This window comes from Malus domestica, chromosome 05 (assembly GCF_042453785.1).
Source record: "Malus domestica chromosome 05, GDT2T_hap1".
Classification (NCBI taxonomy): Eukaryota; Viridiplantae; Streptophyta; class Magnoliopsida; order Rosales; family Rosaceae; genus Malus; species Malus domestica.
This window is the reverse complement of record NC_091665.1, coordinates 6,740,733-6,755,800: the sequence shown is the minus strand read 5'-3', so window position 1 is coordinate 6,755,800 and position 15,068 is coordinate 6,740,733. Positions and strand designations below refer to the sequence as shown.

The following is a 15,068-nucleotide window of genomic DNA, read 5'->3' as shown; positions in this document are numbered from 1 at the left end:
ATTCATCAATCATGGCTAGCATATAAGTCGGAGTCACTTTTAATGACCTATACGACATATTCATATCTCATCACATATCTCATCAATCATGGCTAGCATGTAAGTCGGAGTCACTTCTAGTGACCTATACGACATATTCATATCTCATCACATATCTTATTAATCATGGCTAGCATGTAAGTCGGAGTCACTTCTAGTGACCTATATGACCGTGTTGGAGTTACTTGAAACATAAATGTAGTCATACCATAACCACATCAGTTCAACTAATACCGTAAACTTACTTGAACTTACCTAAACTTACCTGAACTTACCTGAGTGTCCTGCATTAACCTTTGCACTTCAGAGCGTTCACAATAATTATGTGCAAGGAATATACGTATGGATATGCCATGATGAAATCTAAACTTAAAACATTTCATAATATTTCTAGATATATAAACATACAAACAAATGGTCTAGGATGCATAAACTGTAATGACCCATTCCCAAACTATTTACTTTTGGGAGTAATCATCGACGATAAGTCTAATTAAACACTAGTTAAATTAACTATCAATTAATTCCCTTTCCTTACTTCAATTTCTTGATTATTCATGCAATGATTTATGATCTACATTTAACCACTAAAACATAGGGTCAAATCTTATAATCTTTCCACCAATGTCCCTCAAACTACTCAATTTCCCAAACTAGACTATTGTCACGATTATTCGTTCTCATTTATTATATGGCTGCATCTAACGTTTTGTTAGATTGCCTACGTACCCTAAACAGGGATCAAGCCATTCATAGTTCACGATAATTATTTATTGTAATATGCATATGGATATATCACGATGAAATCTAAACTCAACTATCTCATAGTATTTTATAACATATATATATATATATATATATATATATATATATATATATTTGTCATGGCATAACTTTCTTAGTTTTTATTTAAAAGCATTTATAGAATTGGCACATAATTATATTTTTGCTTTGTTTTTGGAAAGGCACATAATTAAAACTAAACAACACTTGATTAAAAATGTAAAACAGGGTAGCCCGGTTCAACTCGACCCATTTTAAAAAGACTGGTGATATTTCCACCCGTTGTCTTATTTCCCCACCCATCATTTAATGAAAATGTTAATAACATATTTATCCTTTTAAAAGAAGACTCTTAAACCCCTATTTATTTCAGTACTAAAATTTTGAAAAGACAAAAAATAATTTAAAATAATAAATAAATAATGGTGGATGGGGTGTGATATCTTTGGGGGAAAGAGGTTGGGAAAGATTTGGGTTAGAATCGGCCGAAAGGTTGGTGGAAGGAATGAGCATGTGCTGGACGAAGGCGAGAAACTTCAATGGAGAAAAAAAGAGAATTGAGTGTGAGATCTGCGGTTTTGACAAAAAATGAGGAAGAAGAGTGGTTTGGGGGTCCGGGGTCTTTGTAGGGCGACGATAGGTGTGAAGGAGATGATAAATGTCTAGCTCTTAGGTCTTGCATTTTCTTTCATTTTTTCTATTTTTATTTATTTAATTATAATATTATTTAAAGATATATTAGTGTTATTTAAAAAAATATTATGGTTATTTTGGGAATAATGGTGGTTGGGGAAATAACATTTTATTTTTTTAATTTTTTATGATGAGTGAGATTATCATGTGGGTGGGAAAATAGGACCTGGGTGGGTTTAGTAGCACTCTTTAAAAATTAAAAAAATTAAAAACCTAAAAGCCCCTTCCTTTATTCCGCTTCCTCTTTTCCCCATCAGATCCTCTCTCTCGCTTCAAAGCTCCTAACTTCTAAACCACCAACCAACCAAACTCCAGATCAAAATCAACCCTACCTTACCCGAGCATCATGCACCCGCCTCTCAAAACTATCTCCCTGATTTCCAACCCGTCCCGATTCACACCCAGACCCGTATCTGGATTCACCACATCCGCCTGCACTATCCCGATCATCATCACTCCCTGCCTCGCCTTCAGCCTCGCCTGCTCTATCGCCGGGAGTTTGTTCCACTCCGGCTTCCATGCGCACGACAGCATGATCCCTGCTGTCTCGGTCATCCCGTACTCGTGACCCACCACTGACCCGGGGTCTTATCTCTGCAAAATATATACCTTTTTCTCTACAAACGAATTTTTTTCTATCTGTTTTGGGAATAGAAATCGAAAAAAATAAATTTAATTGTTTTAACTTAAAGAAATCTATTGGGGTTTTGGTTTAGAGGGAGCAGAATGGGGCGGATGTGTGGTTGCCTCTGATGAGGGCTGATGGTTTTAAACTTTTAAAAGGGAGTTGCAGATCTTGGAGTTGTGAGGAGGGAGAAGCCATGGCTGAGTTTGGGGTGTGGTTAATTTTGATCCGGAATTTGGGTTGCTGGTGGTTCAGTGGTTCGGAGCTTCGAAGTGAGGGAAAGAGAAGAGCTGAGGGGGAATAGAGGAAGGAGTTTAGGTTTTTAATTTTTTAATATTCACGTGGGCTTATATTGGCATGTGAATCTCAATTATTATTCATGTGAACGTCACGTCATTAGTTAATGAAGATTCTAATGAAAAATTTAACGGATGTATGAAAAAAAACTTATATATAAAATGTTCAAAACCAAAAAACTATAGGTAGTGAACTGAGACTCACGCTTAAGACTATAACGAGGAATCTAGCGGAGACTATCCTTGGATAGCCTCCTAGAGCATTTCCCCGACGAAGTTTGAGGGGAGTCATTTGCCCTTTCTCGTTGAGATCCAGCCCCTCCGCCCCTTCTCGTTGCCATCCGACCGGATCTCAACAGCAACCGGTGCTAGAGGGACCAACAATGGGATTGGTGGACAGACGGTAATGGTCGGGGGCAGGGGAGAAGCAACGGCAGTGATGGGTGCCGTGCCGGAAGCGTGGCGGGGGGCAGCAGAGGAGCAACAGCAGAACTTGATGGCAAAAATAAACATATTGTATGATGTTTAAGTTTCGTTTTTTAATTTTCATGAATAAAAAACAAGAATATACTCGAAATCTGTCACGCAATCAAATTTTCTTCCTTTTCGTTCTTCTTTCTTTTAGAACAAATGTGAACACTAGAAAAGAACATTAAGGAGAAACAAAATTAAAACAAAGAGCTATTTAATTGAAGGTGCATATAAATTGTGACACAGGGACGGAGAATGGGTGACTATCAAACATTTTAAATGGGTGGTGGTTAATCCAACGGCCTAGATTCAAACAATTTTATTTTAGTTTTATATTTATATATTTATTGAATCAAACGGTTGAGATCGAATATAATTAAATTTAACGGTAAAAAAAAATGTAACAGTCCAAATTTAAATCCAATGGCTAAAATAATTAAAAAAAATTATTTAACTCAAAATTAATTTACAATTTAGTGATTTTTCAATATTTATTGGAATTTAAATATTTTTAGATTAAAATGTTTATAAAATTAATTTACGATAGTCTACATAATTTTGTTTTTAAAAAAAGCCTAAATTCATTCTTTAATAATATAGAGCTAAAATTTTAGGCCTGAATGGTTGAAATAGAAAAACTGTTTATCGGTTAAAACCTAAATTTTCTAGGCTAAAAATTTTAGGTTTTAAGCCAAAGGTTGGAGATGGTCTAAGGAGAAACAAAATTAAAACAAAGAGCTATTTAATTGAGGGTGCATATAAATTGTGATATATATAAAATAATAATACAAAAGAAATACATAGAGGTTGACACAGGGACGGAGAATGCGTGCCTGTCACATTGTTTGATTATTTGACACATTAAGGCTAGCCCAACCTAACATTAAAAATTAGTGTAGAATAACGTATAAGAAAATGCACACAAAATGAAGCCGAAACACCAAAAACCTAAAAACTATTTTAAAGTTATTTTCACTTTTACGATTTTATTTTCATTCATTTTTTTTTTCTTCCCTTCACTCGTACCGTCATTTTTCATTTCTCTTCAGTTGCAAAAAGTTAATACTAAAAAATAAAAACAATATAGTGATCAAGTGGATCTTAAAATTCAAAGAAAATTGAATAAAAATGAGAATATCCAACGCATGCTGCACTAATAATTTGTGATAGGGCCATTCGAAAATGCTTGTCTAACACACACTTATGCTGAAATTGTGCTTTAGCGGTTGTATTAAAGCACATCAATATTTTGATAAAAATACAAGTGATACTTTGATAAACATTAGAAATAACTCGTGAAAAAAAAAAAGAGTATATAACAGAAAGTAGTCCAAATACATTTTAAAGAGTAATGTTATTCATACCATGTTTTTATACCATATTTCTATACCACTTTAGGTGACATCTGATGTGGACAGTCGCATCATTTGAAAATTTTGCAAAACCCAAGGAAAGGAATGAGAAAGATTCATCGTATATCACAATCATCATTTAATTAACTAGTTTTTCTTAATTATTAGTTTATTAAATAATGAACTAAATTTAAAAATCTAATTATTTCAAATGATGTGGCTATCCACATCAAATACCACCTTAAATGATGTGACTATCCACATCAAATACCTTCTAAGATGGTATGAAAATATGATACAAAACATAGTATGAATAACATTACTCCATTTTAAAATCTAAATGCACTTCTAATTTTATCCAAAAGCGCGTTCAAGCACATAAAAAAAAAAGCAAACACTTTAGTAATCTAAAAACGCATTATATTATTTTAAAAACACTTACGAACAAATTTAGGGAACTTTAATGAAAAACTTTCGGTACTGTTCACTTTAACGAAAAACCACATTTTTACACTAAAAAAATTAATACTGGTACTATTCACTTTACCCTTTATTTTATCCTTATCGTTAAAATTCAAAATTTTCAAACATTTTTCATTAGTTTCCATCAAATTTAACTCGTGTAAACTCTAATAAGAAAAAGTTTCTCCTATAAAACATAGAAAATAAAGGCTATCCTTTAAAAGTTATCCACGCGTCAAATCCTTTATCTCGGTATCTCCTCCTCAAGATATAAGTGGCTATGAACTTCAAATTCCGGATAAAAGCTCATCGCATCTCAACCGTCAATCCCTCTCCTTCTCCCCCATCCCAACCGTCCGTCCATCCTCATTTAAATCCCCAAAAGGTCCAAGCCACTTCTTTCCAACAAATCATCAGAAAAGAAAAAAGAGAGAAGAGAGCCACCCAATTCCACCTATGGCTGCCCTCCAACACACCGCAATCTCTCTCCAATCCAAAACCACCGCATCCCCACCACTCTCCTCCGCCCTCACCCCGCGAACCACCACTCTCGCCTTCTCCTTCTCCTCCACCTTCTCCCCCATCCACCTCAAACTCTCCGCCTCCACCCTCACCGCCCGCCGCACCGGCTCCGGATCCCTCGGCGCCCGCATGAACGCCTCCGCCGCCGCCAGCTACGCCTCCGCGCTAGCCGACGTGGCGAAGTCGAACAATACCCTCGAAACTACCAGCGGCGACGTGGAAAAGATCGAGAAGTTCTTTGGCGAGCCGTCGGTGTTCGACTTCTTCATCAACCCGACCATCGACCTGGAGAAGAAGCGGCAGGTGCTGGACGACATCGCCAAGTCGTCGGCGCTGCAGCCGCACACGATCAACTTCCTGAACATCCTGGTGGACGCCAAGCGCATCGACCTGATAAAGGAGATCGTGAAGGAGTTCGAGGTGGTGTACAACAAGATAACGGACACGGAGTTGGCGATCGTGAGCTCGGTGGTGAAGCTGGAGTCGCAGCACTTGGCGCAGATAGCGAAGCAGGTGCAGAAGCTGACGGGGGCGAAGAATGTGAGGATTAAAACGGAGATTGATCCGAGTTTGGTGGCGGGGTTCACAGTGAGGTATGGGCAGTCCGGGTCCAAGCTTATTGACTTGAGCGTGAAGAAGCAGCTGGAGGAGATTGCGGCGGAGCTTGATTTGGGTGACATTAAGCTCAATTTATAACTCCACATTTGCTCTTAATATTTTATTTTTTTAATTTTAATTTTTTTGGGTTAATGTGTAAAACCATATTTTTGAGTATATATACATGTCATATGTATGTATGCTTTCTTCTTGGGGAGTTTGACATGGATTCAGGCAAATTTTGAAGGTTTTTTTGGGTGGTTTAGTTAGTTTGAACCTTGAACTCAATGGATTAATTCATGGCATCTTTAACGAAAAGCTATTAGTACTTTTCACTTTAACGAAAAGCTTGGTACTATTTATTTTACCATTTGTTTTAAAACTTAAAATTTTGAAACTTTTTTCACTAATTTTCCTTTAAATCATTGTGTTTGGTGATTTTGCCTTTAACATAGTCTCTTGTTTCTATTTAATTATTCAATTTACCGGCAAAAATAAAGAGTGTGTGGGTCCTGAACTTTTACATCTTAGCTCAGTTCTTAAAAATGACTCAAAGCTAATAAGACTCTCTGCTTAAATAATAGAGAAAAGAATGTCTCTTGTACACAACCTTACTCTTATTTTATAAAAAGATTATTTCTACGATTCAAACTTATAATATTCAATCACAAAAGAGCAATTTTCAGTACACGACCTTGAATAAATAAAAACCCACATGTATGTGCATATCATCAAACTTCCAAAAATTTGGATGAAAATTCGTGAACCTCGGTTACCGAATTAATCGTAAATTAGGGTGAAAGTTCATGTATCAATTGGTCCAATACCTACTTTCCCTCCTCAACTTCTGGTCATCACACCGGATGATCTGAAGAGAATCAAATGACAAAAATTCACAAGAAGTTTGCGAACAACATTCTAAATTAATCCAAAGCAAATTTCAGCTGCAACTACGGGACTTGAACTCATTCCGAGATGGGTTTGCCCGCGTATAAACGGACACCGGACCGCACGTAAGTACGGAGAGCATAAAGATTAAAAGTGCCACAGCTTGTTATATGTATACATAAATGAAGGGCTTTGTCACACTGCAGCAGATGATACAAATTGCACCTAACTAAAGCAACTCATATGCACAAGTGTAATGAATAAAATGCAGAATGGACTTATAAGATACATTAATCGGGATAGCTATCGTCGTTCGGAAAGAAAGAAAAATGTAGGTTAAAAAATTAAGTAGAAAATAATTCCTCCCTTCCTCCTTTTACCAGCGTCTACAGCACGAAGGTCACCTTGGACCAGATAACTCGACTGCATGCAAATTTTCGGTTGAGTCAACAATCCAGTCAGAATTTGGGTGAGGAGCTAACTCCACTTCTTGGCGGAGCACTTCGACCTTTTGCCACTCATCCCATCTTTCTGCCAACCCATCACCTTCAAGCATCCTTACAACTTCCGACATCTTAGGCCGGTCCATTGGGGAGCCTTGTGTGCAGAGCAGTGCAACTTGAATTAGCTGCTCTACCTCAGCCTCCACATAATTACTCTGGAGATCAGGATCAACCAGCATTTCTAGCTTTTTCTCCTTCAGTAATCCTTTCACCTGGAAAAGCACTCATCTCCGTTAGAAGTTGTAGAAATTTCGTATTCGTCTCTCTTGGCAATGCGGAGAAGCCCCACAAAGATTGTTGATAATTCCTCAATTAAATCAAAAGAGAAGAGAGGAGTTACGCAAGGCATGCGCATGAATGGGGAAAATATATGAAACCACAAAGCAAATACAAATTTTTTGTCATCTGACTCAACATATACCAAATATGACACTGGATTGAACTTAGACGACACAAATATACGGAAACTAGTCAGACTGCAATTCTCAAGACTTTCTTTAAAGTTCATTTAAGCATTCCTACCCTACCTTAGGCTGATACTCTCTCAATAGCTCTTACTTCCATTCTAAGATTGGATATCATTATCAAGAAATCAGCTTGTTGGTTTCTACAGGTTTACACAAGGGATAAAAAGCTACAATGCAACTTCACAGCTACAGTCCAAGAGAATGTTCAACTGCGGCAGCAGATCACAGCAACAGCGGCAGAAGCAAATTGAAATCAGAAAAATGAGTAATAATGGAACAGATACATACCCAATCAAGCAACATGACATCATCATCATTTGCAAGGCGAGCAAGATCAAAAGCCCTTTGACCAGTAATAAGCTCCAGAAGCATGATACCATATCCGAAAACATCAGTTTTCTCAGATGACTTCCCAGTAGACAGGTACTCTGGAGCTATATGTCCAATTGTGCCACGTACAGCAGTAGTGACGTGGGTGTCTTTGTAGTCCATAAGTTTAGCCAACCCAAAGTCCCCAACAACAGCCTCAAACTCCTCATCCAGCAGAATGTTCGCAGCTTTGACATCACGATGAATAATCTTCGGATCACAGTGATCATGCAAATAAGAAAGACCCCTTGCAGATCCCAGTGCAATTCGCTTCCGACTTGGCCAATCAAGAGGTGGTTGGTTTGGAGGGCGTTCTAGAATAATGCACAAATAAAGCATGAATATGACAAGGATATAGAATGGGACAATATACATTAAGAAAATAATAAGAAAGTGGAAACCAGGGTTAAGAATTTAATTTTTTTTTTCAGGTTATAATTAAATAAACAGCACATTGATGTGTCAAAGAAAATTTCCAAAGTAGAGTATCATCCTAAAAGTTTTCTAAAATGCAATGAAGCTATACCTCTTAAACATGAGGCAACACTCCCATTAGCCATGTAAGGATAAACAAGTAACCGCTCGGTTGGTGTCATACAGAACCCACGTAACCGAAGAAGATTTCGATGCACAGCCATGCTGATCATCTCTACTTCAGTTTGAAACTGCAACTCCCCACCAGGGGTGCGCTCTTCTTTCAGTCTTTTCACAGCGACTAGAGAACCATCTGCTAGGCGCCCCTTGTAGACCTTACCAAATCCACCTCTCCCCAGAATGTTTTTGTTACTAAAACTATCTGTCGCAACTTGTAATTCTCGCAAAGAAAACCTCTTGAGCTGCCCAAGATGTACTTCAGGATCTTCCTCAGCTGCAACAGATGAAGGTAAGTTTTTAAACAAACTATTGAACTGAAAGTGATTCATATTTCAGTTTAATTACTAACCAGGTACATCAAAGAAAAATTCTTGTGGCTTCCTCCGGCGCCACCATGCAAATGCAATTGCAGGGGCAGCAAATAGTAAAGCAGCACCAGCAGCAACTCCACCAGCTATAGCCCCAGTGGCACTATTACCTCCTGATGTAAGATGAAATAAAGATTAGATACCAGTCACTCGCAATTTTATAAGCCAATAAAAAGGTTACATGCAAACACTTCACCATATTTATAATTTAGAAAGATAGTGCAGTTCATTCAATCTCTGGAAGCCTCGAACGACAAGAACACAAGTAAAATGATGAAATCTAACAACTAAATATGCAATGACCGCCTTTGCAGGGAATGAATGCAATAAAGCCTCCCATAGGTCAGCAATCGCATTCTTAACCAGGGAAAAATATCGAGAAAAAAAAATAGTACAACAAAAAGAAAACAAAAAATACTGTCCAAGTAATGTATAAAATTGCAACCACTATAAACAAAACTAGTAACTCCTTGCAAGAGAACTTAACAATAATAACCAAGCTACATATAGATGTTAAAACTTAAAACATTCTAGGCCAAGACTAGGTAGCGCCATGCTGTCGCTTCAGGAAGAAACATGCTACATGGATCACCTGAACCCCTGAAATCTAATAGTCAACAACAGGAAGAATTACCTGGTATTGAAATTGGCGGTGGTGGGACAAATGGTGGGGGAGGTGAAAATGGAGGAGATCCTGGGCAGGGGCGACCAGTTACTGGGCCACATAGATTCATGTTGTTAGCAAAACTGCAAATGGGAGAGAACATTCATCAGAAATCGTCAACAATAGAGTCAGAAAATGCAAGAAAAGTTTGTACATTAACAAGAAACCTTATGGGAGTGAATAAAGAAAAGGAGCCATTGTCTGGAACTACTCCTGAAAGACCATTATTTGATAGATCCCTGCATTTTGAAAGCAATATCAGAGCATAGAATCTTGCAATGAACAATACTAAACATGAGATGTGACGTGTGTGAGAGACTGGGGTCAGATTGGCACTCACAGTACTTGAAGTGAAGAGATATTAGTCAATGACATGGGAATCGGACCTGCCAAGCTGTTGTTGTTAAGCCGCCTATCCTTGCACAAAGGATTTCAAGAAAATACATGGTAAGATCAACAATCAATCAACGAATATTCCTCATTTGAATCAATAATAGACAACAAAATAAATAATTTATGCTAGTCTAACAGAACAGCACAAGCACAATGTTTTATATATGTTTGGAATGAAATGTTTGTACACTTGTTTGTATAATATAATTATGATGATTTTATAACACCACCTGATTTGATATATGTTTGTGTTCGTGAAGGCCCACAAAGATTGAACTTAGGCTCGTTTATACAATCAACATCCCAGGGATTTTCTATGCTCACGGAACCCTAAACCTTTATTTTGCTTCATCTACAAATGAAGTGCATGGATTTGTTATTTTATCACTGAATGTACCTTTTCAAATCCAAATTTAGAATCTTAAATGTGAAGCAGCTCATTTCAAAGTATCATGGCATATATTATTTTCCTTTCTTCCATTTACCAAGATGAAATAATAAATATTTACAAAATATAATTGTATTTTTCCAGGCAAATAAATATTTCTTTCAATCATTGTTAGGTCATGAGGCTTCAGAATACAAGCCAAACATGCATGACATGGTACTTATGTCTACAATATGGGCATTAAAGAAATAAGGTAAAAGATAAGTATACCCACAGGAATCGTAGTTTTGACAGCTTGCCCAAGGTGTCTGGGATTGGACCTGAAAAACTATTCAAATAAAGATCCAAGCTCACCAAGCTGGTTAGGTTCCCCAGTTCCCTAGGAATTGGTCCACTTATGTTATTACTGTAGAGTTCCCTATCATAAAGGAAAGAAAAAGATAAGTTTAAAAGATAGTTTAGGAAAACTGTGCAATACTATCAGATGGTTCAGGCAAACAAATGATATGAAAAATCTAGATTGTGATCTTAAAGCGTGTACGCCAAGAAAAAAATAACAATGTTAGATAGTATTAATAAGTTATTTCCAGATAATCTGCCAAAAGAACCCAATCATTTCCTTCGGGTCTGGGTCTGGGCATACAAAGATGTTATTACAATATGGCTTTCCCCCAAGGATCAGCTGCAACAAACATCTCAAAGAATGGGCAGAAGATAATCCCAAAATCAAATATAAAGTTGTACATAAATAATAGCATGCAAATTTTATCCACTGTAACAAGTAAGCTATCACTGAAACTAGTCTAATATCATAGTACACAGCTACTGACAAACAATATTTTTGATCAGGATGAAAAGCAACCAAAAACAAAAAACCAGTTAACAATTTCGCAAACACTGAACGAATGTTCGATGACAAATTTGAGGACATTCCCACAAATACATAGGGGACTTAAATACTGTGAACTAAATAAAACTTGACTACCAATAGGGGAAAGATCTCTACATGGAGCCACATCTCATTGTTCAGAAATGGCGAGCTACCAGAACTGTGACAAAGAACTTTCAAAGTTTCTGATAGAAGCTTGCTACAAAAGTCTAAATCAATAAATATATTACAATTTTGGGTTGATCTAAACTGGCCTCAACTTGATTACAAAAGGTTGTATATTTTGCAGCTCATGTCAATATCTGGTTTGGTTTACTTTTCATCCAGGTATAAAATATACAAGTTCTAGTAGTCATAGAAAAACCTCCTTTAAAATAGACAACACGAGTGCTCATAAGGACAATAAGTGTGATTCTGCAAATGATGAATGCAACCACATATGTTATCCTGCTAACTGGGCAAGAACAGGTTGGCTGATCAAAAAGCTTGCACTTGCTTCCCCCGCCCATGTCTATACTCTGAAATGATTAGCTATTTACATTATCCTATGCAGTATGCAATCATGAGGCTTGCTTTATATTATCAACAAGCTGTGCTCCATAAGTTCGTCTAACTATCAACCATCATATGGTTGAATTGATTCAACTGTGAAATAAAAAAAAAGTACATAATGACATGTGTGTCTAGGGAATAGTTGCTTCAAAGTGAATTTTCCCTATAGATTCATCTATTAAATTAAATTTTGGACCTATCAGAATATATGGATTGTGCTAAAGATTCAAGATTCAAAACGAATTTTTATCTGTTTAGACAAAACTTTAGAAAAAAAGAAGTAAATAACTCGTAAAAATTTATTCGAAATGCTTTTATATTTCTAGAATTTTCAATACATGTTTGACATCTTCTATGCGAAAATGTTTAATTTTCAATCGTAAGCCTTTTCTACATCCATATGATCTATTAAAGTAGATCGGTTTTGCCCATATAATGAAAGCATTTCTACGTCCATGTCATTTTAAAGATACTTTTGAGATTGAGTAGAATAATTTGCAATAACTTAACTGTACTCATCAACTTGGGAAACCTCATTTTGTTTACCTTTACTTTTATAACAAAATCTAAATGAAGGCCTATCCCAACACAATGCCACCTTTTTCTTTAAAGTAAGCCCCAACCCATCACCAACCTTCGTAGTCAAGGTTTAAGGGCCTACTACTTACTGTTAATACTTCTCAAACTCTCATAACTTTAAGTCCTTCTGTTAAATAGATACCAGTACATCTAACTGAACTAGAAAAAATTCAAAGAGCAGGCTAAGTTCTTCACCATCATAGTGCTTGATTTACGTTTATTTGACGTAACTGTATTTGCACATCAAGTTTGCTAACCAATCTGACAACCATGACCCTAATTCAAGGTATTAGTATTGCCAGTGAAGTAGCTCAACGAAAGGTCTTCCAAATGGAGAGAATATAGTGCCCCCAACAACCTGATAGCCCATGGCCTAGGCTCCACCATGGCGCTAAGCTGATAACTACATTCTTTCATATGCATTACAATCAAATAACTATGTATTAAAGCAAATGGAATGAGTATAACTACACTAGGACAAACAATACTTAGGAAAAGAATGAAAGCAACAGCGCAGAATTAAACTACAAAGTAACTTACAAATACTGTAAATTCTTGAGAAGGCCAAGCTGCGGAACAAGTTGACCAGACAAGGCTGCGTTTCCAAGATCACTGAGATTACACATATAACAAATCATGAAGAGTATTCTTCTGAAAGGGAGTGATGCAAAAGCAAGTTCTTTAAAGATGTCAGGACTGAGAAAACATACACTCTTATGACGCTATTTTCATTGTTGCATGTAACATGAAACCACGTACAAGGGTTCACAAGAGTAGGATCCCAACTTTGCAGGACATTGTTGGGGTCCTCCAAGTTGGTCCTTAGATTATGCAAGGCATCGCCTGTTTGAAAAAACAAGAAAAGCAATTAGTTGCGGACCACAAGCCATAAACACACTAGATAGTGGTAACCTATCAGACCATAAAGTTTGAATTTTGAAGAGCACGCCATTCTAGAATATCAAGAACGAAATATAAAACCATCATGCAGAAAAAACATATAATCCATAGAGATACAAATTTGTGGGACTTGATGTGCAAGGCAAAATTTAAGCCTCACAATTGATCACAAGCAGAAACATATGATTGAATTCAGGTTTACAATCATAAAGTTCTGTGGGTACAACACTTCATTAACTACGGAAGGCAACTACTACCCTCAAAGTCTTATTGACTCATATGACTTACAAAATAGATAAGAGGTTTTACACAGAAATCACACATCAAAAGGCCATAACTGGGAAATCAAATAATGGCACTTAATATCAATTGTAGCAACTGAAACACCAATACAAGCCGTAAAATAGTACGATTCTTCAAGGCTTTATCACATTAAAGTTCAACTTACACTTCATTATATTTAATAGTTTTCAAAGCAAATTGAAAGCTTAAGAAAACACTCTAGTATTCAAGATTCATAAATGGCTTTCAAGTCCCAGTACAAGGTAAGCGACTAAGTTTAAATAAGCATACCAAATTCTACCACCCATTAAATTTTACAGCAACCTATTTCCAGAAATTCATAATATGAAGAAAATAAATAAATTTATTAAATTTTTTGTACTAAAAAGATAACAAATTATAAAGGAAAAAGAATGAGAAAAAGGAAAATCAGCAAAAGTAAAGCTAGCTGAAGAAAGCAAACAAGCACAGACCTTCCATATTAGCAAGCACCATTGTCATCCATAGTGGATGAGCTACCAAGATCAACCAGAGACAAACTGAATTCCCAACCCTTCTCTCCATTTCTCTCACTTGCTTTTTACAAGTCTCAGATCCAAATGGTTTCTCACCCCCAAACACACCATCCCAGAAACCCCCCAAACCCACCCCAACTCACTCAGATTACCAAATCCCAGCTCACAAATCTCACCCTAACAACAAACCCACCATTACCCACTTCCCCAAATCACAAAAATCACCCACTCTACCAAGATCAAAACCCTAAGATCTCACCAACAAAAACAACCCACCAATTAAAAAAAAAAATTCACAGATTTGCAACCATTCCATTCGCTTTCTCTGCTACCCTTTTCGCCAAACCTCCCCTTTTGCTCCCTCTCCCTCTCCTCTCAGCATTTGCGTGGGATTCTTATTTCTTAATAGTTATCTCTCTCTCTCTCTCTCTCTTTGTTTTTTAATTTTTTTTTTCTTTTTCTAATTCCGCTTTTTTTGAGTGAGGCGTGCGGACACACAGAGAGCGATGAGTGAGAGAGAGAGTGTGGAGTGAGAGTGCAAAAGGCCGGTAGAGGAGAGCTGCCCGAACAGTGCTGACCGGTGCCCGGTGGCAGACTCAAAACGCCTTCGCGCTCGTATCGTGGAAAGGGACGTGACCGTGGGCAGGGCAACCCCGTTTCTCAGTCAAATCCTGGGCTTGAGTACGTGGGGGCCCACATCATTAGCCACCTCTGATTCGGTCCAACACGTAATTTTATTTGATCATCAAGGAAGTGAAGTGAAGCCGAGCAGTCGTATTACAACACAATTTTATTTGATTACGACATTACTATTATTTTTTTATTTTCTTCTGGATTCTGAGTTGTTGTACACTTTTGTATTGTGTCACAGTATTTA

The 15,068-nt window shown here is 37.0% G+C and overlaps 2 protein-coding genes across 2 annotated transcripts; one reads left to right on the top strand and one right to left on the bottom strand.

The window, feature by feature from the left end:
* Nucleotides 1-5,040: 5,040 nt before the first annotated feature.
* On the top strand, nucleotides 5,041-6,079 carry LOC103443904 (ATP synthase subunit delta, chloroplastic). The gene has a single exon (XM_008382805.4). It carries the CDS (start codon nucleotides 5,178-5,180, stop codon nucleotides 5,937-5,939), a length of 762 nt encoding a protein of 253 aa, XP_008381027.1. The 5' UTR covers nucleotides 5,041-5,177; the 3' UTR covers nucleotides 5,940-6,079.
* Nucleotides 6,080-6,869: 790 nt separating this feature from the next.
* LOC103443903 (somatic embryogenesis receptor kinase 2) lies at nucleotides 6,870-14,712 on the bottom strand. Its single transcript, XM_008382804.4, has 11 exons — nucleotides 14,150-14,712; nucleotides 13,205-13,337; nucleotides 13,035-13,106; nucleotides 10,749-10,892; nucleotides 10,034-10,105; nucleotides 9,861-9,932; nucleotides 9,664-9,776; nucleotides 9,011-9,142; nucleotides 8,594-8,935; nucleotides 7,987-8,381; nucleotides 6,870-7,443 (listed from the first exon to the last, which is right to left on the bottom strand). Exons 1-11 carry the CDS (start codon nucleotides 14,238-14,240, stop codon nucleotides 7,129-7,131), a joined length of 1,881 nt encoding a protein of 626 aa, XP_008381026.3. The 5' UTR covers nucleotides 14,241-14,712; the 3' UTR covers nucleotides 6,870-7,128.
* Between the last annotated feature and the right edge of the window lie 356 nt (nucleotides 14,713-15,068).

Coding starts and splice junctions, on each gene's coding strand:
- LOC103443904 (XM_008382805.4), top strand. CDS start 5,178: ATGGCTGCCCTCCAACACACCGCAATCTCTCTCCAATCCAAAACCACC.
- LOC103443903 (XM_008382804.4), bottom strand. CDS start 14,240: ATGGAGAGAAGGGTTGGGAATTCAGTTTGTCTCTGGTTGATCTTGGTA. Junction 13,338..14,149: donor GGTGCTTGCTAATATGGAAG/GTCTGTGCTTGT, acceptor TTTTTCAAACAG/GCGATGCCTTGCATAATCTA. Junction 10,106..10,748: donor CTGTCAAAACTACGATTCCT/GTGGGTATACTT, acceptor GTGCAAGGATAG/GCGGCTTAACAACAACAGCT.